The 25,615-nt window shown below is 47.1% G+C and overlaps 1 protein-coding gene across 2 annotated transcripts in view; it reads left to right on the plus strand.

Moving 5' to 3' along the window:
- Window positions 1-12,965, plus strand: part of EEF1AKMT4 (EEF1A lysine methyltransferase 4) — a 45,170-nt gene extending 32,205 nt beyond the window's left edge. For both annotated transcript variants that reach the window (XM_034441987.3, XM_087872438.1), the window contains one exon: window positions 10,219-12,965. In XM_034441987.3, coding sequence (XP_034297878.2) covers window positions 10,219-10,506 — 288 coding nt within the window. In that variant the 3' untranslated portion in view covers window positions 10,507-12,965. The remainder of the gene's footprint in view (window positions 1-10,218) is intronic.
- Window positions 12,966-25,615: the final 12,650 nt, after the last annotated feature.

A 25,615-nucleotide genomic window follows, 5' to 3' on the forward strand; every position in this document is an offset into this window, starting at 1 on the left:
GTCAAACACAAAACCCTGATGCGGCCTTCAATGAAATCATTCATTTCATTTCATTTGTTTAAATTTCTATACCGCCCTTCTCCAATATAGGACTCAGGGCGGTGAACAGCCAAAGTAAAAACAAGACGTACAAAATCTAAAAACTGTTTAAAATAATTAAATATTTTGGCCGTAATTAAAACAATTCCAATTTAAAATCAGTTTAAAATTTAACTCAAGCCAGCCCAGCTAGTTGAAATAAATGGGTTTTCAGGGCCCGACGAAAAATCCGGAGGCCTGTTATTGTACGTATCTCTGGGGGGAGGTTGTTCCAGAGGGTGGGCGCCGCCACAGAGAAGGCTCTCCCCCTGGGGGTCGCCAGCCAACATTGTCTGGCGGATGGCACCCTGAGGAGGCCCACTCTGTGTGAGCGTACTGGCCGGTGGGAGGCTATTGGTGGTAGAAGGCGGTCTCGTAAATACCCCGGCCCTGAGCCATGGAGCGCTTTAAAGGTGGTCACCAACACCTTGAAGCGCACCCGGAAGACCACCGGGAGCCAGTGCAGCTCGTGCAGGAGAGGTGTCACATGGGAGCGCCTTGTCGCCCCCATAATCCCCCGCGCGGCCGCGTTCTGGACCAGCTGGAGCCTCCGGGTGCACCTCAGGGGGAGCCCCATGTAGAGAGCATTGCAGTAGTCCAGGCGGGAAGTGACGAGTGCCTGAGTGACTGTGCGTAGGGAGTCCCGATCTAGAAAGGGGCGCAACTGGCGTATCAGGCGAACCTGATAAAAAGCCCCCCTGGCCACGGCCGTCAAATGATCTTCTAAAGACAGCCGTGCGTCCAGGAGGACGCCCAAGTTACGAGCCCTCTCCGTGGGGGCGAGTGATTCACCCCCAATAGCCAGCAATGGCATCAGCTGGCTATATCGGGACGCCGGAAGCCACAGCCACTCGGTCTTGGAGGGGTTGAGTCGGAGCCTGTTTCTCCCCATCCAGGCCCACACAGCCTCCAGGCACTGGGACATCACTTCAAGGGCATCATTGGGGTGGCCTGGGGTGGAGATGTACAGCTGGGTGTCATCAGCGTACTGGTGGAACTCCACCCTGAAGCCACGGATGATCTCACCCAGCGGCTTTACATAAATGTTGAACAGAAGGGGCGAGAGAACCGACCCTTGTGGCACCCCACAAGCAAGGTGCCTCGGGGTCGACCGCTGCCCCCCTGTCAACACAGATTGCGACCGGTCAGAGAGGTAGGAGGAGAACCACCGCAGAACGGTGCCTCCCACCCCCACCCCCGCCAACCGGTGCAACATGATACCATGGTCGATGGTATCAAAAGCCGCTGAGAGGTCTAACAGGACCAGGATAGAGGAGCAACCCCTATCCCGGGCCCTCCAGAGATCATCCACCAATGCGACCAATGCCGTTTCCGTGCTGTGCCCAGGCCGGAAGCCGGACTGGAGCGGGTCTAGATAGACAGCTTCATCCAGGTACCGGGGAAGCTGTTGCGCCACCACACTCTCAACAACCTTCGCAACGAAGCGAAGGTTGGAGACTGGACGATAGTTAGCCAAAACAGCCGGATCCAGAGAGGGCTTCTTGAGGAGGGGCCTCACAACCGCTTCTTTCAAAGCGGCCGGCAGGACCCCCTCACTCAAAGAAGCGTTAACAATCTTCTGGAGCCAGCCTCGTGTCACCTCCCGGGAAGCCAGTACCAACCAGGAGGGACACGGGTCCAATAAACATGTGGTCGCGTTCAGCCGTCCCAGGACCCTGTCCATGTCCTCAGGAGCCACAGGATCGAACTCCCCCCAGATAACACTCTCAAGACCTACCTCAGTCATCCCATCCGGACATACCCAGTCAGAGGCCAGCCCTTCCCGAATCTGAGCGATTTTGTCATACAGATACTGCACAAAATCCTCAGCTCGGCCCTGCAAGGGGTCATCCCGCACTTCCAGATGGAGGGGGGAGCGGGTCACCCTAAACAGGACGGCCGGGTGATTATCTGATGACGTGATAAGAGCGGCAAAATAGCTAGTTTTCGCCGCTTTTATCGCCACTAGGTAGGTCTTAATATGAGACCTCACCAGTGTTCGGTCAGATTCGGAGCGGCTGGTCCTCCAACTACTCTCCAGGCGTCTTTTCCGGCGCTTCATCTCCCTAAGCTCCTCGGAGAACCAAGGAGCTAGGTGAGTTCGGTGCCGGGTCAGAGGCCGCAAAGGCACAACTCGGTCCAAGGCCCCGGCAGCCGCACTATCCCAGGCGGCCACCAGGTCCTCAGCCGAGTCATGAGCCAGAATCTCAGGAAATGGCCCAAGCTCCATCTGGAACCTATCAGGGTCCATCAGGCGCCTGGGGCGGAACCACCTGGTCGGTCCCGCCTCCCTGCGGCGGGGTGCAGCGGTTAGAAAGTCCAGTCGAAGGAACGAGTGGTCAGACCATGACAAGGGTTCGATGGCTATATCCCCTATATCAAGGCCACTCACTGACCAGAGACAAAAACTAAGTCCAGAGTGTGTCCCCCTGTGTGAGTGGGGTCATGAATTAACTGAGTAAGGTCCATGGCCGTCATGGAAGCCATGAACTCTCGAGCCACTTCAGACGTTTCACCGATAGATGGCAGGTTGAAATCCCCCATGATGACAAGTCTGGGGGTGTCCACCGCCACCTCGGCTATAACGTTAAGCAGCTCGGGCAGGGCCGTTGCCACGTGGCAGGGAGCCAGGTACGTGACCAACAAGCCCATCTGTACTCCACGACCCCACTTCACAAAGAGGGACTCACATCCGGCTATCTGTGGAACAGTGGTCTCCCTTGGATCCAGACCTTCCTTTATAATAACCGCCACCCCCCCGCCCCTGCCCTGAGCCCTCGGCTGATGAAATGCACGGAAGCCTGGTGGGCATATATCCACGAGGGGGACTCCCCCCTCCTGGCCCAACCAGGTCTCCGTAATGCCCGCCAGGTCCGCCTCCCCCTCCTGAATAAGATCGTGAATGAGGGGGGCTTTATTAACAACGGACCTGGCGTTGCATACATCAGCCGAAGGCTCTGGCCCTGAGAATCTGGACAACCTGGGGAACGAGAAAAGCATTGGGGACCGGAGTGTGCAATCGCTCTAAGATAGCGAGTGCGCATTCCCTGAATATTATGTGGTCCCCAGCTTCCGCCATATCTGCCCCTCCCACTCACTATACTGATGGAACAGCCCTCTTTAAATCGAACTCCAACCCCCTCCCCGACCTCCGGTTCTACGTCCCTAGTGTCGTAGCCCTTCGCTGAGGCTGGTCTTGAACCCGGTGGATTTCCCCCAGAACCCACCCTAATCCCCCCCGAACCCCTTAAAATTTTTGTTAAAAACCCACTAAAAAACCCACTTAAAAACCCCTCAAACTCTTCTTTGCCGCATGCCATCTCTCGGGGCTCCATCGCCCGTCATCAAGATAGGCCCTCGATAACGAAGAGGGCCAGACCTGCGAGAGGGGGGAATCTCGCAGGGCACGAAGGTCATTCACCGAGTACATCTGAACATCAAAGGGAGGTGATAGTCCATGGCCAATAGCCAGGGGCCAATTTGATGTTATCACAGTCAGAAGGAGTGAAATGCCGGACTTCAATAGAATTCCAATGGAGCATGTGGGACCTCATTGCCCTCTCACGGCAATGGCGGGAGTAAAATGCTGTTTCGATCCGGCAGAGCCGGACCCAGCCCCCCTCTCACGGCGGCTGAGTTTGACACTCCTGCTTTACATCATGTGTGAACTTACCAGGTACAATTAGAATAGGACAAACCCTGTATACCTTTTGCTGAATCGTTGCATTACATTTTTCAGTGTCTGTCTTGCCCTGCGCCGCCCCCACCCTCAAACCCCCCCCCCGCCCTCCCCCAGTTTGGCTCATTCCTGTCCCAGGATAGGGAAGGAGTTGTCCTTTGGCAGGTCATTTTTTTTCATAAGGAAGAGAGGCAAGAGGTTGTCTTGCCTGTCTTCCTTCCTTCCTTCCTTCCTTCCTTCCCTCCTTCCTTCCTTCCTTCTTCTCTCCCTCCTTCCTTCCTTCCTTCCTTCCTTCCTTCTTCCGTCCCTCCCTCCCTCTCTCCTTCCTTCCTTCCTTCCTTCCTTCTTTCTTCCCTCACTCCTTCCTTCCTTCCTTCTTTCTTTCTTTCTTCCCTCCCTCCCTCCTTCCTTCCTTCCTTCCTTCTTTCTTTCTTCCTTCCTTCCTTCCTTCTTTCTTCCTTCCTTCCTTCCTTCCTTCTTTCTTCCGTCCCTCCCTCCTTCCTTCCTTCCTTCCTTCCTTCTTTCCTTCTTTCTTCCTTCCTTCCTTCTTTCTTCCCTCCCTCCCTCCCTCCCTCCTTCCTTCCTTCCTTCCTTCCTTCCTCCTTCCTTCCTTCCTTCCTTCCTTTTTCTGGACCGGCTTAAGTTAATGATGCTTCTTTGGCTGATAGTCCCTCTGTACTTGGCGGACCTGGCTTTGACTTGGCCCTACCTCCTTGCTGTCATTGCCCTTGGCTTCGGCCCTCTCTTATCCTCACGTGCTCTTTGGGCAGCAGCAGCAGCAACGGAGAAATCCAGTAAATAAAAATATTATGATAGGATTGGGTCAAGTTTGCAAGGAGACAAGTTCCTCTCTGTTTCTTAACTGTAGAATCCAGTGGGGAATCTACCAAAGTAATGGAATTAGGAAAACTTCAGTGGAAAAACTGTTCCTTCTCATTGCTCCATCTAAACCAGTGTTTCTCAACCTTGGTAGCTTGAAGATGGGTGGACTTCAACTCCCAAAATCGCTGGCTGGGGGATTCTCGGAGTTGAAGTCCACCCATCTTCAAGCTTCCAAGGTTGAGAAACACTGATCTAAACTAAGAGATTTATTTTCCTGTAACCCTGTTTTCCTTCCTTGCCTACCTCGGTGATCCATTCACAGGATTGATTATTATCTAGGTAGTCTTCCATTTACAACAGTTTGTTTAGTGACCGTTCGAAGTTACGATGACACTGGAAAAAGTAACTTATGACCGACCCTTGCAGTATCCCCATGGTCACATGATCAAAATTCAAATGCTGGGCAACAGACTCGTATTTACGACGGCTGCATCTGTCCCAGAGTCACGAGATCTCCTTTTGCGACGTCCTGACAGGCAACGTCAAGGGGGAAGGCCAGATTCACTTAACAAACGTGGTGAGAAAAGTCATAAAACGGGGCAAAACTCACCCAACAAATGTCTCACTTTAGCAACATAAATTTTGGACTCAATTGTGGCCGTAAGTCAAGGACTACTTGTATAGAAGGTGCCTTCTTTTTTGTTTTCAGCTATCTTTTTTAGTTTAGACTTCATATAACCGTGATGGTGAACCTATGCCCACCCCCCCGTGCCCCATTTTGGGCCTAGCAGGCCTCCCTGCAGCCTCCTGGGACCAAAGACGGGCTGTGGGGGGGTGCCCACCCCCCGTGCCCCATTTTGGGCCTAGCAGGCCTCCCTGCATCCTCCTGGGACCAAAGACGGGCTGTGGGGGGGTGCCCACCCCCCGTGCCCCATTTTGGACCTAGCAGGCCTCCCTGCAGCCTCGTCTTTTCCTTGTCAGAAGGTCGCAAAAGGGGATCACAAGATTCTTGGACACCGCAACAGGCATAAGTACATGCCAGTTGCCAAGCCTCCAACCTCTGATCCCGTAAACCATGGGAAAGGTGCAAAGAACGGTCGTGTGAAAAAATGGGTCAGTGCTGTTGTCACTGTGAGCAGTCACTCAACGAGCAGTTGTAAGCCGAAGACTGCAAGTATTGTTTTTCTATATCCTGTTGTGTAACACCAACATGTAAAGGCATCGATACTCTCTTATCCCGTTTCGTCAATGACTAACATGCAAATCCATGTCCTGAACTCCCTTTAAAGGCCAGATGGATATTTTGCTCACATTGGTTGGCAAGGAGACATCATTGAACCACTGTCCACTGGCCCAGATGAAAACTTAGCCCGAAGCCTAAAAGGGCTGCCCGGCCCTGTTCCGGGAGAGACCACAATTTCATGGTACATCAAATGCTTTGCTTGCAATGCATGCAGACACCGCTTACTCCAATTCGGGGGGGAGGGGGGGAAGGATGGGGAAGGGAGGAGGCGATGAGCACAACCTCCCAGCTTCAGAATTTAGGAAGTCCTTACCTGTTGAAATCAGTTCAGTTGCTTCCTGGAATGGTTATTACGGGTAGTCCTCGACTTATTACCGTTGTTAAGTCAATCACTGCGGTTGTTAAGGGAATCATGTGGTCATTAAGCAGATTTGGCTTCCCCTCGTTGGCTTTGCTTGTTAGTAGCTAGGTGGGAAGCAGTGGTGAAATCCAATTTTTTTTTACTACCGGTTCTGTGGGTGTGGCTTGGTGGGTGTGGTGTGGCTTGGTGGGCGTGGCAGGGGAAAGATACTGCAAAATCCTCATTCCCTCCCCATTCCTGGGGGAAGGATACTTCAAAATCTTCATTCCCACCCCACTCTGGGGCCAGCCAGAGGTAGTATTTGCCGGTTCTCTGAACTACTCAAAATTTCCGCTACCAGTTCTCCAGAACCTGTCGGAACCTGCTGGATTTCAAGTACTGGAAGACTGCTATCATGTCCCCGCTAGTCCTTCTTCTCGCTAGATTACCCCAACCCAAATCCTGCAACCGTTCATCATATGTTTTTTTGTCTCCAGGCCTTTAATCATCTTAGTTGCTTTTCTTTGCACTTTTCCAAAGTCTCAACATCTTTTTTGTAATGTGGGGGACCAAAACTGGATGCAAGTATTCCAGGTGTGGCCTTACTAAAGCTTTATAAAGCGGTACTAATACTTCACATGATTTTATTTATTTTTATTTATTTGATTTGATTTGTGTACCGCCCTTCTCCAGCAGGACTCAGGGCGGTGAACAGCCGAGATAAAACAGAGCATACAAAATTTAAAAAACAGTTTAAAAGGTAATTAAATAATTTCGACCCACAATTTAAAACAACCCAATTAAAACCAATTTCAAATTAAAACCGAAACGGATGGGATCAAGCCAGCCCGGCTAGGTGAAATAAATGAGTTTTCAGGGCCCGACGAAAAGTCCGGAGGTCTGGTATCATGCGTATCTCTAGGGAGAGGTCGTTCCAGAGGGCGGGTGCCGCCACAGAGAAGGCTCTCCCCCTGGGGGTCGCCAGCCGACATTGTCTGGCGGACGGCACCCTGAGGAGGCTCTCTCTGTGCGAGCGTACTGGCCGGTGGGAGGCTATTGGCGGCAGATTCTACGCCTCTTTTTATACAGTACTATGTGCCCAGTTTGCTTAGTCCTAACCTTGATTAAGCTTGTGGCGACCTAACATGTTGGGTGAACCCATCCGGGTGGGAGCACTGATAATTCGGTGACTTAAGTTGAAGCTAACCAGGATAGGCCATCTCTGACACTGGTAGCCCTTGTAGCATTTTCCCATAGGGAAAAAAAAATCTTGCATCTCTTCCTTTGACCGAATGAGAGATTTAACCATTCCTCCAGCCTCTGTCTTAGCGGTGGCTTCTGTGCTTATGTAAAGCAGTGCCCAGCTGTGCCCACGATACAAGATCAGCGTGCCAGGATAGAAGAGAGATCCAAGAACAGGGGAGCTGCACAGCTTTGGGGACCCAGGCTGGAGGGGCTACCCCCTTAACAAGCACAGGGTGCCTTTAATCCTGTTAACCCTTCGCATGCAGGGTGGATTTGATACCATCTTTTAAATTTCATATTACTGCACTTCCACAGATTATTTTTGTCGTTTCATTCCTCGCTATTGTTATTTTTATATTTGTTCTTTTGTTGGTTTTTATTGTTGTAAGCCGCCCAGGATAGCCCCACGGTGAGATAGATAGCAAATAAATGTAATAAATTTCTATCTCTCTTCTCTTCCCTCTTCTCCTTTCTCCTCTCTTTTCTCTTTTTTCTCTCTCCTCTCTTTCTCTCCACTCTCTTCTCTCTCCTCCTTTCCCTTCCTATTCTCTTTTTCCTCTCTCTTTTCTCTCTCCTGTCCTCCTTTCTTTCTCTTCTCTTTTTTCTCTCTCTCTTCTCTCCCCTCTCTTTTCTCTCTCTTTTCTTTCTCCTCTCTTTCTCTCCACTCTCTTCTCTCTCCTCCTTTCCCTTCCTATTCTCTTTTTCCTCTCTCTTCTCTTTCTCCTGTCCTCCTTTCTCTCTATTCTCTTTTCTCTCTCTCTCTTCTCTCCCCTCTCTTTTCTCTCTCCTCCTCTCCTCTCTTTTCTCTCTCCTCTTTTCTCTCTCCTCTCTTTTCTTTCTCCTCTCTTTTCTCTCTCCTCTCCTCTCTTTTCTCTCTCCTTCTCTTTTTCTTTTCTTTCTCCTCTCTTTCTCTCCACTCTCTTCTCTCTCTCCTCTCCTCCTTTCTCTCTCTATTCTCTTTTCTCTCCCTCTCTCTCTTCCCTTCTCTCTTCGCTCTCCTCTTGCTCTCGCTCTCTCCTGAAATTGTTGAATGCAGAGGGCCTCAGTTCTTATCTCTGTCCCAGCCTCTCATACAGGCTCTTGAGCATTTAGAGCCTTGGTAGTACAGTGGTTTAATGCACCCTGTTATTAACACAGCTGCCTGCAATTTCTGCAGGTTCGAATCTCACCAGGCTCAAGGTTGACTCAGCCTTCCATCCTTTCTAAGGTAGGTGAAATGAGGACCCAGTTTGTGGGGGCAATAAGCTGACCTTGTATAAATATACAAAAGTATGAAGGCTATTGCTTAACGCATTGTAAGCCGCCCTGAGTCTCCGGAGAAGGACGGCATATAAATCAAATTAAAAAAAAAAAAATTAATCCCCACCTGTCCTGGTGAGGGTCTTTCAGGAGTATTGGGGGATGGGGGTGTCCCCCAGGCTGGCTGCACTAGCAGAACCCCCGCAGGGAGCAAAAGGAGAGAGAGGCACTGCCCAGCCAAAAGTTGGCTGCCTTGGAGATCCTGCGGCCTTGGCGTTAGCATGCTGATCATGCCCAGCCCGTGGCCGTAAGTGCCTTTTGACTTTGGATAAAGCCAAGCAAGCAAATTGATGTTCTTTTCCATCCTATTAGGAGTTTAGTTCCAGAGAGGAGAAAATGATGATTAAAAGGGTCAGTCCACTCAGCTGCAAACAAAGCCGTATCTTGGACGACATGTCCGTGTGAGATCTTGGCTTTGGGGTCGTTCACTTGGAAGGTTTTGGGGGTGGATGGGGGTGATGGGAAGCTTGTGCAAATTGCACATTGAGCAAAAGTGAGATCTATACCAGCAACCGTTCCCAGAAAATCAAACGGAAATCGCATTACAGATAGTCCTCGACTTAATGACGACAATTGAGGCCAACATTTCTGTTGCTAAGCGAGGTAGCAAAGCGGAGTTTTGCCCCATTTTACAACCTTTGCTGCCACAGTTGTTAAGCGAACGGCGGCAGTTGCTTAGGTTAGTAAGACGGTCGTTAAGTGAAACCGGCTTCCCCTTTGACTTCGTTCGTCAGAAGGTGGCAAAAAGGGATCCTGTGACCCCGGGATGCTTCAGCCGTCATAAATAAGAGTCGGCTGCCGAGTGTCCGAAGTTGACCCTGGAGATGCTGCGAAGGTTATAAAGGTGGAAAAAAAAACCCGGCCACGAGTCACTTTTGCAGCTGTGCAGGTGTGATTTCGGTCGGTCACTAAGCGAATGGTCGTAAGTCGAGGACTACCTGCACAGGGAGGGGTCAAAGGGCTTGCATTCGAATTAGCACGACTTGGTCAGCTGACGTGGGGAAGCCCTTGGTTGGCCTGACTCTGCCAAAACCCACATTTTCTCTCCTGCAGAATTGGTACTTTCATGGAAGGAAGACACAGAGGGGTGTGTGTGTGTGTATTTGTGTATTTGTGATGGTTTCTCGGAGGAAAAAACAACCTTGCTGCATGACATTAAGTCACCCGTTTTCTCTTCCCAAGAGAACCTGAAGGTGACCGATCTTCCCGTAATTTCCCAGCTGGAGATGATTGACATCTACTTATCTTCTTAAAGAGAGGATGGGGACAATTGTGAGGGTTTATTGCTGTTTTCTCAAGGAGCAAAGTTCTCGGAGAAGATTACAGGTAGTCCTCGATTTACAACGGTTCCTTTACTTGACCGTTCAAAGTTTACAACGGCCCTGAAAAATCACTTTTTTGGGGGGCCGTTGTAACTTCGAACTGTCACTAAACGAACCGTTGTAAGTCCAGGACTACCTGGGGGGAGGCCAGAGTACTTTGTATTAACTCTCTCTCTCTATTTTCTCCCAGGTCGCCCGAGTCTTGCAACCCAGAGGAAAGTTTATCTCCATCACCTTCGCCCAGCCGCATTTCCGCAAGCGCCACTACGCCCAGCGTGCCTACAACTGGTCCATCCAACACATCAGTTATGGAAGGGACTTCCACTATTTCCTCTACGTCATGAAGAAAGGTGGGGTGTTGAACCCCTCCGACTTGGCTCTGGGGCAGAGCCTCCATCGCCATCCCACATCCCCCGGCCCTGTGTACCCCCTCCAAGAGCCGGATTGTGAAAACTACCTCTTCAATATTCAACTCTGATCTCTAGAGAAGGAATAACTCAAGGGAAGGAGCCGTAGTGGGGCAAAGCAAAGGTCTCAAAAGGGCAGTGCCAGGATACCTCCTCTAGGACATGGGGCTTGGCCACTTTTACGACTTGTGGACTTCAATTCCCAGAATTCCTCAGCCATCCATGTTGCCTTTACATCCTGTCTGAATTTACCAGGTATAGTTACAATAGAGCAAGGAGTGGTGCGGTAGCCTAGTGGTGTAGCTCTCGCCTCACAATCAGGAGGCTGTGAGTTCGATCCTAGGTAGTGGCAGATATTTCTCTCTCTCTCTCTCTCTGGGCACAATGAGAATATATCTGCTGAATATAACTCTGCCCTGGTGGCAGGAAAGGCATCCGGTCAGTAAACACTCGGCTCCATTCAGTTGCCCAGACTCCACCTCGCAAGGGATTATGGGGTCATTAAAAGAAGATGATGAGGTACAATAGAGCAATGATGGCTAACCTTTTCCAGACGAAGTGGCCAAAGCACGTGTCCCCGAACCCTCAAAATGCCCCCCGCATGCGTGCACGCCCCTCACAAGCCCCCTGTCTCCCGCACACCCCACGCCCCCCTCACATGTGTGCACAGCCCCCACTTGTGTCCCTCTCCCTGCACATGTGCAAGTGCCCCCCCATATGCGTGTGTGGGCCCCCGCATGTGCCCCACCCCCTGTGCATGCACGACAGATACCCAAAGACCAGCTGGCCAGTGGGAGGCGTGCACACATGCGCAACGGAGCTGAACTGGGGCAACGGCTTGCGTGCCCACAGAGAGGGCACTGCGTGTCACCTCTGGCACACATGCCACAGGTTCGCCATCACGGCAATAGAGGAAACTCCGTTCACACAGGATGTAAAGGAAAGAGGGAGTGGCTTAGGGCAGGGCTGTCCAACCTCAGCGACTTTTAAGACTGGTGGACTTCACTGCTGGCGGAGGAATTCTGGGAGTTGAAGTCCACCAGTCTTAAAGTTGCCAAGGTTGGACAGCCCTGCTCTTAGGTCACCCGGGGTAATTCCCTGCATTTTTAATACAATTTAAAAAATAAAAAATAAAAAAGCCGCCTCTTCAATTGGCAAGGAGGGGCCTGTTCTCAGGGGAATTGGATGGGAACGCTTTCTGCTGCCAACTTAGTTGCAGAAAGTAATTTCTCTTCCCTTCCACCCCACGAAGCTCATCCTCTTGCTCATATTGTGGAGTTGTGAACCAGTTTATGGAAAGCAGGGAAGGGAGGGGTTAGAAGCCGAGAAGTTGTTGTTTTTTAAAATCTTGCCACTGTGCTCTGAATCCTTAAGTGTCTTCAAGGCCCTTTTCGTCCGCCTCTGTTTTAACAGACCTTCTGAAAAATCAGGAAGAAGGACACCATCCAGATCTCCAATGAGAGACCATCTCAGAGGGTTGGTGCCCCAACTCAACATTATTCTGGTTCTTCTGGGGAGGAGCTGTTCTGATCTAGGCTTCCCAAGAGCATGAAGCAGACTCCTTGTCCCGACAAAAAACCCTTTTTTATTAAGTTACTGTGAATTCCTCTCGTTCACATCCAGCAAAGTCTTTCAAGGGAGAATTTACAATCACAGACCTTATCTGTCTTGGAGAGCTGCCAGGCCGATATCTTCAAAATTTGGCAAGAAATCTGAGAGTCACGAACCAACTAAGCGAACTAATTGTCTCCTGCAAACTCTACTCCCCTTTTGCTCCTCTTTGTTCCCTCTGGGAGGGGCCGTTCATCGTCCACCTGTGGCCTTACTCCCAAGTCGACCCTTGTTCTTTAGCTGTTCCCTTCGTCTGGCAGCTCTGCGCAAGCGCACACTGGGAACAGGTTCCAGCTGTTTGTCTGCCTCACTGATGTCTGACTCCGAAGGCAGTTGATAGCTGGCATACGGCCCTGGCCCCTTCTCTGCCTCTGATGCAGAGCCCTCATCAGAGCCCTCCCCAGACTCCAGGACTGGCCCATCTTCCTCCCCAACCTCCTCACTGTCCGAATTTGCTGCCAGCTTCACTGGCGGGCCACAACAGTAACCCTCAATCTGTCTATCAAGAGTACATGAAGACTGTCTAAGACTTCTAATGTTTTTTTAAATCTTCTACAAAGCTTTAACAAAAGTCTAGTTGCCATGTACAATTCATGAACTCCTAAACCCCATTTTAACGTGGGCTTCACCTGTTGTGAGAACCCAGCCATCGATGTCTTCTCTGCCGGTCCTTTTTGACCAATTTTCTCCAACTTGGTGCCTTTCAAATGGCCCGGGAGCGATGGGGCTTGTAGTCTTAATGCCTCTGGTAGGCAATGGCCTTTCCATGTACCGTTGAAGTATCTCAGATTAATTCTGCAGCCTGAAACTGAAATTCTGCCATTGATTTTCTACTATGCAAATTTTGTATACATGAATGGTTAAAAACCAATCCTGGATTATTATTTTTTTCAAAGAAATATATAGGTGCTAAAATAGAGTGATCTTTGGATTGTATCCTGGGGAAGGAGGGTTTCCTGTTTCTATACAAGTAGTCCTCGATTTAAGACCACAATTGATCCCAAAATTTCTGTTTGTAAGCGAGACAGTTATTAAATGAATTTTGCCCCATTATACAACCTTTCTTGCCACAGTTGTGAAGTGAATCGTTGCCGTTGTTAAGTTAGTAACACGGCTATTAAGGGAATCTGGCTTCCCCATTGATTTTGCTTCTCAGAAGGTCGCAAAAGTGAATCACCTGACCCCGAGACACTGCAACCGTCATAAATACGAGTCAGTGTCCAAGCGTCTGAATTTCGATCCCGTGACCATGGGGATGCAGGAACGGTCATACATGTGAAAATTGGTCGTAAGTCACTTTTTCCAGTGCCCTTGTAACTTCAAAGCAGTCCCTAAATGAACGTCGTAAATTGAGGACTACCTGTAAATTCATAATTTTTGAAAACTGGAGATTAGGGAGCCGGGCAGGGCCAGGGAGATCTGAAGTACAGTCTCATCTGTGGGATCTCCCCAGGGGTGGGCTTCAAAAATTTTAGCAAGGGGTTCTGTGCCTGGTTGCTGGGTGGGCGTGGTCATGGTGGGTGTGGCCTAGTCGACTTCCTGCACCATGGCGGTGGAGTGTTTTTGCCCTCCCCAGGCTCCAGAGGCTTTCCTCAAGTCTCCAGAGGGTGAAAACAGCCTCCCCAGGTTCCTAAGGCCCTCTGGAGGCCAGAAACGGGCCCATTTCTGGCCTTCCTGAACTTCCGGTAGGCCTCCCCGAGCCTCCGCGCGCACCCTGCACTTATCTGCATCCAAAACGGGCCGCGTGGGGACTCCTAGGAGGGGAGAGGTACGCAGGGCCAGCCCGGAGTGGAATTTGGGGGTTCTCCGAACTGCACAGAATCTTAGCTAGAGGTTCTCGCGAACCCACAGCAGCCCATCCCTGGATCTCCCTCACCTGAACCTACTTCAAGGGGGGGGGATCTTTGTGAGAAAAAAGGAAATAGGGGTACCATATGTCTGCCATCTTATCTCTTGTTCTTCCCCAACCCATCTTAATGCATAAAGAAGAACAGGCAGGCATTATGCGTGAGAGGACACCCTAGAAATAGCATTTTTTCCCTCACACTTAAGAGTGTCAACAGCTGCTCGGAGTTATTCCCCCTCACATTCAGATGCTGAAGAGGATGCAATGCAGGAAGAGTTTTGAGAACTGCAACTTCAGCGCTCGACACAAACCATTCGTGATAAGCGACGAGTGAAAAATAGCGACTTCTATCTCCCTGTTAGACATCTGGAAGTATGTGTGTATGTGTGTCCCCCAGCATTGCCTTCCTAAATAGTTCCAAATAGTAAACTTAAAATGACTTGAAAGGACAAACTCTGCAATGCCTGAGACCTAACCACATCATGTTTCATTGGAGGTTTTTTTAATTGAAGGTAAATTTGGATCGCGTTCAACCCACTTTGCATCTTTTGTGGACTAAAACTCACCGGCGCCTGGCGATTGGCCCAAAGTCACCCAGTTGGCTTTCATGCCTGAGGTGGGACTAGAACTCACCATCTCCTGGTGATTGGCCCAAAGTCACCCAGTTGGCTTTCATACCTAAAGTGGAACTAGAACTCACCATCTCCTGGTGAATGGCCCAAGTCACCCAGTCGGCTTTTATGCCTAAGGTAGAACTAGAACTCACTGTCTCCTGGTGAATTGCCCAAAATCACCCAATTGGCTTTCATGCCTTAAGGTAGAACTAGAACTCACTGTCTCCTGGTGAATGGCCCGAAGTCACCCAATTGGCTTTCATGCCTTAAGGTAAAACTAGAACTCACTGTCTCCTGGTGAATGGCCCGAAGTCACCCAATTGGCTTTCATGCCTTAAGGTAGAACTAGAACTCACTGTCTCCTGGTGAATGGCCCGAAGTCACCCAGCCGGCTTTCATGCCTGAAACAGACTAGAGCTCACCGTTACCTGGTTTCTAGGTCATCACCTTAACCACTAGACGTATTAATGGAGGATTTGGAATAAGATCTGATCTTTGGTCTCAAAAGATCCTGGTTTTGCTGGGGGCTGCTCGTTCTCAGAATGGAAATAGTACAAGTTACAGTGTCAAAAAGGTGACGCTTGACTGCTCAAAGCCTTAACGGGCAATCTGTGTTGTGAATACTTTTCTAAGAAATGTATTTTGAAACTTCGCTTCATGTGTCATGACACATTTTGCGTGCTTCTATTTTTTTTTTATTTTTATTTTTTAATCTAGTGGAACTATTTGCATATTCATGTTTGCTATTGGACGGAATCTGTTCCTGGTGGTTTATGGGTCCTGGCCAGCTAGAATGGTGAAATTTGGACCTGTGAGGCCTGCATTCAAGATGAAGCCTTTCTGTAGATTAATGATGTGGGCTTTGTCCAATCCCTGTCCATTAGCTTTGATTTTCTGTCAAAAGCAATACAAATAGCATCCAGCTGCCTAAAGTGGATCCAAAAAAATAAAATCAGGGAAATGGCAGAATAAAAGTACGATGAACAAATGAGATAATGCAGATTTGATGGGATCAACTTGGAATCCTTAAAAGGATCCAACGGCAATTACCAGAATTCCCTACCTGTGTTGACTAGGAATTCTGGGAACTGTAGTCCACAAATGACTGGATGGTGCTAAATCAAAGGAAAATGACATATATATTACAAAAACTGCAAAAAGACTAAGGCTTCTACATTTAAAAAAAAAAATCATTACAGGTTTCTATTTCCTAGAAGGCCGCAAAGTGAGCCCACCTCTCAATAAAACTTCCCTCTGGAGGCTACAAAAAGTGTTGCATAAGAAGAAAATATCTTTGAATAAGCTTAAGGAAATCCAAAACCGTTTTGAGCTGTATTCCTTCACATTTTTGTGCAAAATAGTTACCAGGAAAATGGAGTTGCTTTTGAATTTATTTTCCCCTCTGCTTTTGGAAGACAATGAAAAGATTAAACACCAAATTTGAGAGAATGGGGGAGAGGGAAAATGACGCCCTTATATATTTTTTTCTGGAATCTTAGTTTGCAATGCATTTCAACAAAAGCTATTTTAGAGGAGTGGAGAGGTGACTGCGAACAATTGAGTTATTTTGGAATTGGGTGGTGCTGAAATTGAATTTCGTTTAAAAATGATATCTTTGCAATGTGTTCAATTAAATAAAACGCATCCTAGCCAATACAAAACAGTGTGGGTTGTGCATGAAAAACAGAATACCCGGGAAATAAAACAGGAATGTGTGGGGAAACTTTGGAATTCGATAAGAAATATAAAAAAGAAAGGGGGGACAATAATTAAATTAAAACGCAAAATCCTACAAAGAGGAGCAGAATCCAAAAACCGTGAATACAAACAAACTAGAAAGCAGAGCAAATGTTTGGCGTGTACATAAAAATCTTCCCAATTACACCAAAAGATGCAAAGATGTAACTCGACACATTTGCCGGAATGATCCACTGATTTAAAAGATTGTGAAAAAAATAATACTGAAAGTGGAAATGCTATATTCAAGGTATAAGATATTCAGGGGAAGAATATAGAGCAAAAACCCAGGTGCAGTACATATAACATTTCTGGAAAATGCAGGACTGTTTAAAACCTCAATTCCTGAAACAATAAATGCCTCTTTAAAAACTTTATTGCCAATTCTGCAGAAATAAACACTGTTGTCTCCACCTCCGTAACCTTTTAAATTGAAAAACAAGGGATGAGGAAATCCATAAAGGTCTGAAGTCAAATCAATCAAATAATAAAGGGGGAATACAAACAAATAAATAAAACACTAATCTTGTTTGAACTCAGGCTGCTCTGTGTTAAAAAGCCGAAAGGAAAAAAAACTGAAACGCAAATACCGCTCAATATGAGGATTGGACTAGAAGACCTTCGGGATCCCTTCTGAGCCTATGATTCCGTGATTGTGCTTAACGAAGGAGGCTTTCGTATTCTTAATATCTCATCTTCTATTTACTCGAGGTAGTCCTCGAGTTATGACAGTTCATTTAGTGACCGATCAAAGCTTTAACGGCATTGAAAAAAAGTGACTTACAACTGTTTTTCACAGTTACAACCGTAGCAGCATCCCCATGGTCGTGTGGTCAAAATTCAGATACAGATAGTCCTCGATTTACAACAGTTCGTTTAGTGACCGAAGTTGTGACATCCTCCCAAAAAAGCGACTGATGACCATTTTTCAGAATTTCAACCGTTACACAGCATTCCCCAGGGTCATGTGAGCTCTCTCACTTAGCAACAGAAATGGTGGGCTCTGGTGGGCTGCTGCCGATTCGGACCAGTTCGGGCGAACCAGTAGTTCCGACGATCAGCTGGCCCTGCCCACCCGCACCTGGTCTATCCTGTTCTATATTTTCTTTTTCTTGCTCAGCTGATTTGCGCACCTCCGCTGTTCTACTTAACGGGGCTGCCTTAGAAGGTAAGTAGCTGAGCTTCAAATTGCTGTATTTTGAACGCTGCCCGCAAGCGCATTAGGCTCGCGCTCACCGAACCGGTTGTTAGCTCACCACCGGTTGGGCTCAATTATGGTCGAAAGTCAAAGATTACCTGTATCTTATTTTTTAGATTTATGTGTCACCCGTCTGGTTCAGAGGCAGTTCTGGGCGGCCTACGAACATTACTCGCGTTCTGTTTTGTTTGCCCCATTCTGTTCGTTGGCACGAAGCGAAGTACAGGAACATTAAATAGCACGCTGAAAAGATATTTATTTAAAAAAAAAAATGTACGTCCTTTGAGTTTCTAAGTATAGCCACTCTGAATTCACTATACACAAAGGCAACCACTGTTGTCAAGAGCTGGGACCCAAACCAGAAATGGACAGTTGCATAAGGAGCCTTTCACAAGCCAATTAAATGCTTGGTGAGCCTAAAAGGCAGCCCAGGTTTCATAGCTGCAGTCCTAAAACATGTCAGAAACGATTTACTGTCTGGCTTGTTTTAAAGAATGAAATGCAATTGTATTTCTAAGTGCGGTTTGGGGCAAAATCAAAGAAGCTACAGAAGGATTTACTAGGCAGAGAGTTCCCTGCATTGGAGCCAAGAGTCAACAACAAGAAGAAATATTAAAAGAAGAAACCTAGAGGCGACATACAGGCAGTTTGGTCTAGTGGTTAAGGCAGCAGGCTAGAAAGCAGGAGACCATGAATTCAAATCCTGCCTTAGCAATGAAAGTTGGCTGGGAGACTTTAGGCCAATCACCAGGAGATGGTGAGTTCTAATCCTGCCTTTTCCATGAAAGCCGGCTGGGAGATTTTGGGCCAATCACCAGGAGATGGTGAGTTCTAATCCCACTTTAGCCATCAAAGCCAACTGGTTGATTATGGGCCAGTCACTCCCTCTCAGTCCAACCTACCTCACAAGATTGTTGTTATGGGGAAAACAGAAAGAGGTTGTATTGGGATATATTAACCACTTTGACTTGTTTGTAAAAATTTACCACTGTCGGTTATTAGTAAAAATAGTAAAGCTGGGATAAAAATAAAATAAATCCATGTGAAAAGTAGCATACAATTTAAATAACCTGAAGGAATCATATTTCTATAGATAGTCCTCGACCTACGACCACAATTGAGCCCAAAATTTCAATCAAGTGAGACATTTGTTAAGTGAGTTTTGCCCCATTTTACGACATTCATTGTCGTAGGTGTTAATCATTGAAGTTGTTAAGTTAGTAACCTGGTTAAGTGAACCTGGTTTCCCCATTGACTAGGTGGATCACATGACCCCTGGACACTGCAACCGTCATAAATATGAGTCAGCTGCCAAGCATCTGAATTTTGATCTCACGACTGAGGGAATGCTGCAAAGAATGTTGTAACTCTGAAAAATGGTCATAAGTCACTTCATTCGGTGCTGCTGTAACTATGAACGGACACTAAACGAACTGTTGTAAGTCGAGGACTATCTATATAGGATAACCGATTTATTGCTTATCGTATCCATAAGTTTCCTTAAGGTTATTTTCAAGTATTGAATAGCTCAGGTGTTGATTTTTTAAAAAAAATTTGATTTATATGCCGCCCTTCTCCGGAGACTCAGGGCGGCTTACAATGCGTTAAGCAATAGCCTTCATACTTTTTTATATTTATACAAAGTAAGTTTCTTGCCCGCACAAACTGGGTCCTCAATTTACCTACTTTAGAAAGGATAGAAGGCTGAGTCAACCTTGAGCCTGGTGAGATTCGAACTTACAGTAATTGCAGACAGCTGGTGTTAATCACAATGCTATTAGTCTGCTGAGCCACCAGGCCCTTTTTTGGATTTCACAGAATGCCCAGGCATATGGCTAAAGTTGATATTGTTTAATAAAATGTTCTTTAAAACATCGTTCAAACTGCTTTAAAAATCAGTAGCAGTAGTAGTATTTTGGGCACAATATCTATTTGGACAATTGGCAAAGTTTATGGGAAAAAAATATAAAAATCACACTAGCAACTTCCTACAAGGAAAACCTCTATAAGATGTTCTATAGGTGGCACCTCCCCCCACAAGATTATCACAAATGAATAAGGGGAAATCCTCTATATGCTGGAAGTGTGGAGAGAAAGTTGGGAATTACTACCACATGTGGTGGGAATGCCCAAAGGTGCAAACATTATTAAAGAACTGGCTGGAAGAAATTTTGCCAACAAATGTAGAAGTCAAACGGGAATTTTTCTTACTGGGAATTATAGAAAGAAAATATAAGAAAGATACAAATTATTTATTACTGCATATGCTCACAGCGGCACGAATAGCCTTCGCTCAAAAATAGAAAGAGAAAGATATTCCAACTGAAGAGGAAATATTACTGAAAATCTTTTAACTGCGCAGAAATGGACAGACTCACTTTGGAACTCAAGGATCAAAGCGAAACTAAGTACTACAAAATCTGGGAACAATTTTATGATTGGATAGATAACAAGACGGTAGCCAAGACAAATGTATAGCGTTAGAACAAAAATATAGATGTTATTATAGATAAATGTATAAGAGATAAATAAATATACAGAAATAAGGGAATAGGAATTAATATCGTATCATATTATGCTTAAATAGTGAACAAAGGTTAAGAACTATATGTTTATATGAGTACTAATATTATTGTAAAGTGACGGAAGGTGTTTGGAACCAGTGATGTCATATCTATGTCCAATGTTTTTTAAATTTTGTATTATTAATAAACTGTAAAAATAAAAAAAAATCAGTAGCAAATCATCATTTGCTCTCTCTTCCTTGGTTTGAACGGTGGCAGTTAAATACTGTCAGTTCTCAAGACGTGTTTCAGTACCGATCCCACTTCCACAAAGGAGATTCGCTGGGAGCCATGAATTATAGCAGTAAACAATTTTTTTTTATTTTTTTTTTGCTTGTGGAACAACTAAGCAGAAGTCATTGTGAGTAAAAAGACAGCCATATGCAATACAATATGTTTTATCAGCCTGGTTAAAGACACAGCAGCTGTGTTACTCAACACTCTGGGATCAATATTAACTTCAGCTTTTGCAGGTTTTAGTGTGTTTGGATTTAGGTGCAGAATAACGATAGCACAGTTCGAAGGGACCTTGGAGGTCTTCTAGTCCAACCCACTGCTCAAGCAGGAGACCCTATACCCGTGATGGTGAACCTATGGCATGTGTGCCACAGGTGGCATGCATAACCATATAAGTGGGCATGCGAGCTCACTGATCATTAGCTGGTTTTCGGGCCTTCTGGGCCCACCAGAGGGAGGGAAACAGGCTGTTTTCTGCCTCCAGACGGCCTCAGGGGGTGGTGGAGAAGGCCTGTTTTTCTCTCTCACCTGATTCCAGAGCCTTTCTAGGAGTCTGGAAAGGGCAAAAACGACCTTACCCACCCCTCTCGGAGGTCCTCCAGAAGCAGAAAACAGCCCATTTGCCAACTTCCAGTCCCACCGGAAGTTGGCAAATGGGCCATTTCTGGCATCCGGAGGGCCTCCGGGAGTGGGGAAGGCCGTTTTCGCCCTCCCCAGACTCCTAGAGAGGCTCTGGAGGCTGGGGACAGCAAAAAAATGGGCCTTCCGGTCCCACCGGAAGTTAGCAAATGGGCCATTTTCAGCCTCTGGAGGACCTCCGGGGGGTGGGGGTGGGGAAGGCCGTTTTCGCCCTCCCCAGACTCCTAGAAAGGCTCTGGAGCGGGAGGGGGTGTCACACAAGCATGGATGCATAGAATTATGGGTGTGGGCATGCGTGCTCGCGACCCCCTTCCTGGCACGCGATGGCAAAAAGGTTAGCCATCACTGCCCTATACTATTTCAGACAAATGGTTGTCCAATCTCTTCTTAAAAACTTCCCATGATGGAGCATCCACAACTTCTGGTGGCAAGCTGTTCCTCTGGTTAATTGTTCTCACTGTCAGGAATTTTCTCCTTAGTTCTAGGTTGCTTCTCTCCTTGATTAGTTTCCATGCATTGCTTTTTGTCCTGCCTTCTGGTGCTCTGGAGGACAGGTCAACTCTTCTTTGTGACAGGCCCTGAGATATTGCTTAGATCCTTAGACACTGCTAGTCCTTCTTTTCATTAAACTAGACGTACCCAGTTCCTGCCATTGTTTTAGCCTCCAGGCCAGAGGTGGGTTTCAGCAGGTTCTGACCAGTTCTGGAGAACCGGTAGCGGAAATTTTGAGTAGTTCGGAGAACTGGTAGTAAAAATTTCTGATTGGCCCCGTCCCCATCTATTCTCTGCCTTCCAAGTCCCAGCTGATTGTAAAAAATTGTAAAGTAGGGCAAAAATGCCTTGCTCAGCAACAGAAATTTTGGGCTTAATTGTGGTCTTAAGTCAAGGGCTACCTGTAGTGTCAGCTACACAAAGAACATGGGTTTGGGCACGAGACAATGGAAGACACGAGGGCCTGATGTCCTCTGGTCCATTGGATCACAAAGAGTCAGACATGACTTAGTGACTGAAGAATAACAAGAGACCTTGGCTAGGAACGTTGAGAATCAAAGCAGAGATGGATTTAAAATTTTGAATAGTTTGAAGGGGCTCCTTTAATATGCATTCCTCTAGACCGCATACTAAAAAGCAGAGACATCACCCTGCCAACAAAAGTGCATATAGTCAAGACTATGGTTTTTCCCAGTTGCAATGGATGGCTGTGAAAGTTGGACCATAAGGAAGGCTGAGCGCCAAAGAATTGAGGCCTTTGAACTCTGGTGCTGGAGAAGACTCCTGCGAGTCCCTTGGACTGCAAGGCAATCAAACCGGTCAGTCCGAGAGGAGATCAACCCTGACTGCTCTTTAGAAGGCCAGATCCTGAAGATGAAACTCAAATACTTTGGCCACCGAATGAGAAGGAAGGACTCCCTGGAGAAGAGCCTAATGCTGGGAACGATGGAGGGCAAAAGAAGAAGGGGACAGCAAAGAATGAGGTGGGTGGATAGAGTCACTGAAGCAGTGGGTGTGAGCTTAAATGGACTCCAGAGGATGGTAAAGGACAGAAAGGCCTGGAGGAACGTTGTCCATGGGGTCGCGATGGGTCGGGCATGACTTCGCAACTAACAGCAACTGCTAAGCATAGGGCTGCACAGAGGCTCAATGGTTAAAGATGCTGGGCTTGTCAACTGGAAAGCCAGCAGCCAAGGTTCGAGACCCAAGCTCCATGTGAAGGAGCTCAGCTCCTGTCAACCTAGCAGCTTGAAAGCATGGAAATGCGAGTAGATAAATAGGTACCACATTGGTGGGAAGGTAACAGCGCTCCGTGCCATCATGCTGGCCACATGACCATGGAAATGTCTTCAGACAGCACTGGCTCAATGGCCTTGAAACAGAGGTGAGCAACACCCCCTGTAGTTGGCAACAACTAGCGGAGTAAAATCCACAGGGACTCCTATGCTAAGCAGGGGGTTGGGCTAGATGACCTCAGTACGGGTAGTCATCAACTTACGGCCATAATCGAGCTGAAAATTTACGTGATTAACTGAGAAATTTGTTAAACGAGTTTTGCCCCCATTTTACGACTTTTCTGACTTGTTAAGTGAATCTGGCTTCCCCATTGACTTTGCTTGTCAGAAGGTCGCACAAGAGGATGACGTGACTCCAGGGCACTGTAACCGTCATAAATATGAGTCAGTTGTCAAGCATCCGAATGTAAATCTTGTGATCATGGGGATGCTGCAATGGTCGGAAGTAAAAGTGAAAAATAGTCATAAGTCACTATTTTCAGCGCCGTCGTAACTTCGAACGGTCACTAAACGAACAGTTGTAAGTCGAGGACTATCTGTACTCCATGCTGTGTATTCTAAGATTCCAGTGGCTTTTTGTGAGATGGGTGCAGAGGTGGTATTGAGCTGGTTCGCCCGAACCGGTAGTGGAAATCGCAGGTGGGTCTGTCATCCTATTTAGGCATGTTTTTGAGGCCGGGCCAGTGGCGGGTTGCCCCCAGTTCGGACCAGTTCTATAAACCAGTGGGAGGCTCCGCCCAGTAACCCTGACATCATCAGAAGCGATCTGCGCATGTGCAAAAGCAAGACGTGTGCGAAGCGAGCGCACACACGCAATTCCGTTGCAAACAGGTAATAAAGGTAAGTAGACCCCACCCCTGGGCCGGGCACATATGCAGAAGGCACGCGTGTGAGCAAAGCACATGCATGGAAGGCCGGGCGCATATATGGAAGGCAAGTGCGCGTGCAAACACACGGCGAACCGGTAGTAACATAATGTGAAACCCACCGCTAGATGGGCGGCTTTACAAAATTTGATTAAACGAAGAAAGAAAATTTGTGGAAAAGCACAACGTTTGCAGCTGCCTGTTAGCCTGTTCAGCTCCCTTCCTCCACCATTATTCTAACATGCAGAAGAGTCACGGCTGATCTTCTTCCATCTCCAGAAGGTGTGAGAGGCCCGGCTACCCACACACCAGCTTGATCAACATTGTGATGCATCGTTCTATTTTAATTAACTCTGCATTACAAGAGCGGGTTTTTTTTTTTTTTTACTTTTCCTTTTTTTAAAAAAAAAAAATCAGAATTTGTGTGCATAGCCTTATTAGTGTCACTCATGACCCAAATTTTATATATATATAATATATTTCTCCTTAACCAGGCTGGGGGAGAAAATGAATACCTCACTTCTCAGCTGCCACTCTGGGAAGAGTCGAAGGTAATTAAGTTGATTTGTTTCTATACGCTCTCCAGGGATTTTTATTTTATTTTTATTATTTTTTTTGTCTTTTGGCAACAAAAGCCCAGAGAAGACTTGTTCAAAGACGGCGGATGAAATATATATATATTTTTCCCTCCCCACTCTGGTGTGAGAGCATGGAGGGAAAATTGCTGGAGAGGAACTTGGGGCAGGCCTCGTTCCCTGTGGGGCTGAATCTCCACGGAAGGTGCAATGGGGTTTTGAGGCATTTCTCCCTCGGGATGAGTTGCTTGTGGGAATTGACAAGCAAGCAGCAAAACCTCAGCTTGTGTTTCTCAACCTCAGCCATTTTAAGGCCTGTGGACTTCAACGCCCAGGATTCCCCAGCCAGCATGCCAACTCAATGCTTAGTTTTCCAGTCCTCCAAATACATTTATCAGAAGAACGGAGTAACAGGATTGTAAGGGACTTTGAAGGTCTTCTAGTCCAACCCCTGCTCATCCATTTTAGAAAAATGGTTGCCCAGTCCCTTCTTAAAAGCACCCACAACTTCTGAAGGCAAGATGTTCCACTGGTTGATTGTTCTCCCTCTGAGGAAATTTTTCCTTAGTTCTTCTAGGTTGCTTCTCTCTTTATTCAGTTTCCATCCATTGCTTGTCATTTGTCATCTTGTCATCAGCGCTCCATGGCATAGGACCTGGGTATTTGCGGGACCGCCTTCTGCCGCCAATAGCCTCCCACCGACCAGTACGCGCCCACAGAGAGGGACTCCTCAGGGTGCCGTCAGCTAGGCAATGTCGGCTGGCGACCCCCAGGGGGAGGGCCTTCTCTGTGGCAGCTCCTGCCCTCTGGAACGATTTGCCCCCGGAGATACGAAGGATATCGGATCTCTGGGTCTTTCGCTGTGCCCTAAAAACTTTTATTTTCCATCAAGCAGGGCTGGCGTGAACCCCCCCCTCTTTTTAGCCTTTTTTAGCTTTTTAAATTGTCAAATGGGTTTTAGTTTCAATGTTTTAAATTGTGGGCCAAAGCTGTATAATTCTTTTAATTGATTTTAAATTTTGTATTGGTATGTTTTTTATCCTTGGCTGTGCACCGCCCTGAGTCCAATAGGAGAAGGGTGGTATATAAATTGAATAAATATTATTATTATTATTATTATTATTATTATTATTATTATTATTATTATTATTATTATTTAAAGAACTGCTAATTTTCTACATGCACAACGATTTGAGGAACATACAGTCACGTAGGAATAATAGAATGACAAGAGTTGGAAAAGATCTAGGACAGTGTTTCTCAACCTTGGCAACTTGAAGATGAGTGGACTTCAACTCCCAGAATTCCCCAGCCAGCTATGGAGTTGAAGTCCACTCATCTTCAAGTTGCCACTGATCTAGGAGATCTTTGAGTCCAACTCCCTGCTCAAGCAGGAGACCCTAACCCATTTCAGACAAATGGTTGTCTAATCTCTTCTTTAAAACTTCCAGTGATGGATCACCCACAACTTTTGAAGGCAACTTCCATTCCACGGATTAACTGTTA

Source organism: Pantherophis guttatus, chromosome 6 (genome assembly GCF_059756535.1).
Source record: "Pantherophis guttatus breed Tessera chromosome 6, ASM5975653v1, whole genome shotgun sequence".
NCBI classification, from domain to species: domain Eukaryota; kingdom Metazoa; phylum Chordata; class Lepidosauria; order Squamata; family Colubridae; genus Pantherophis; species Pantherophis guttatus.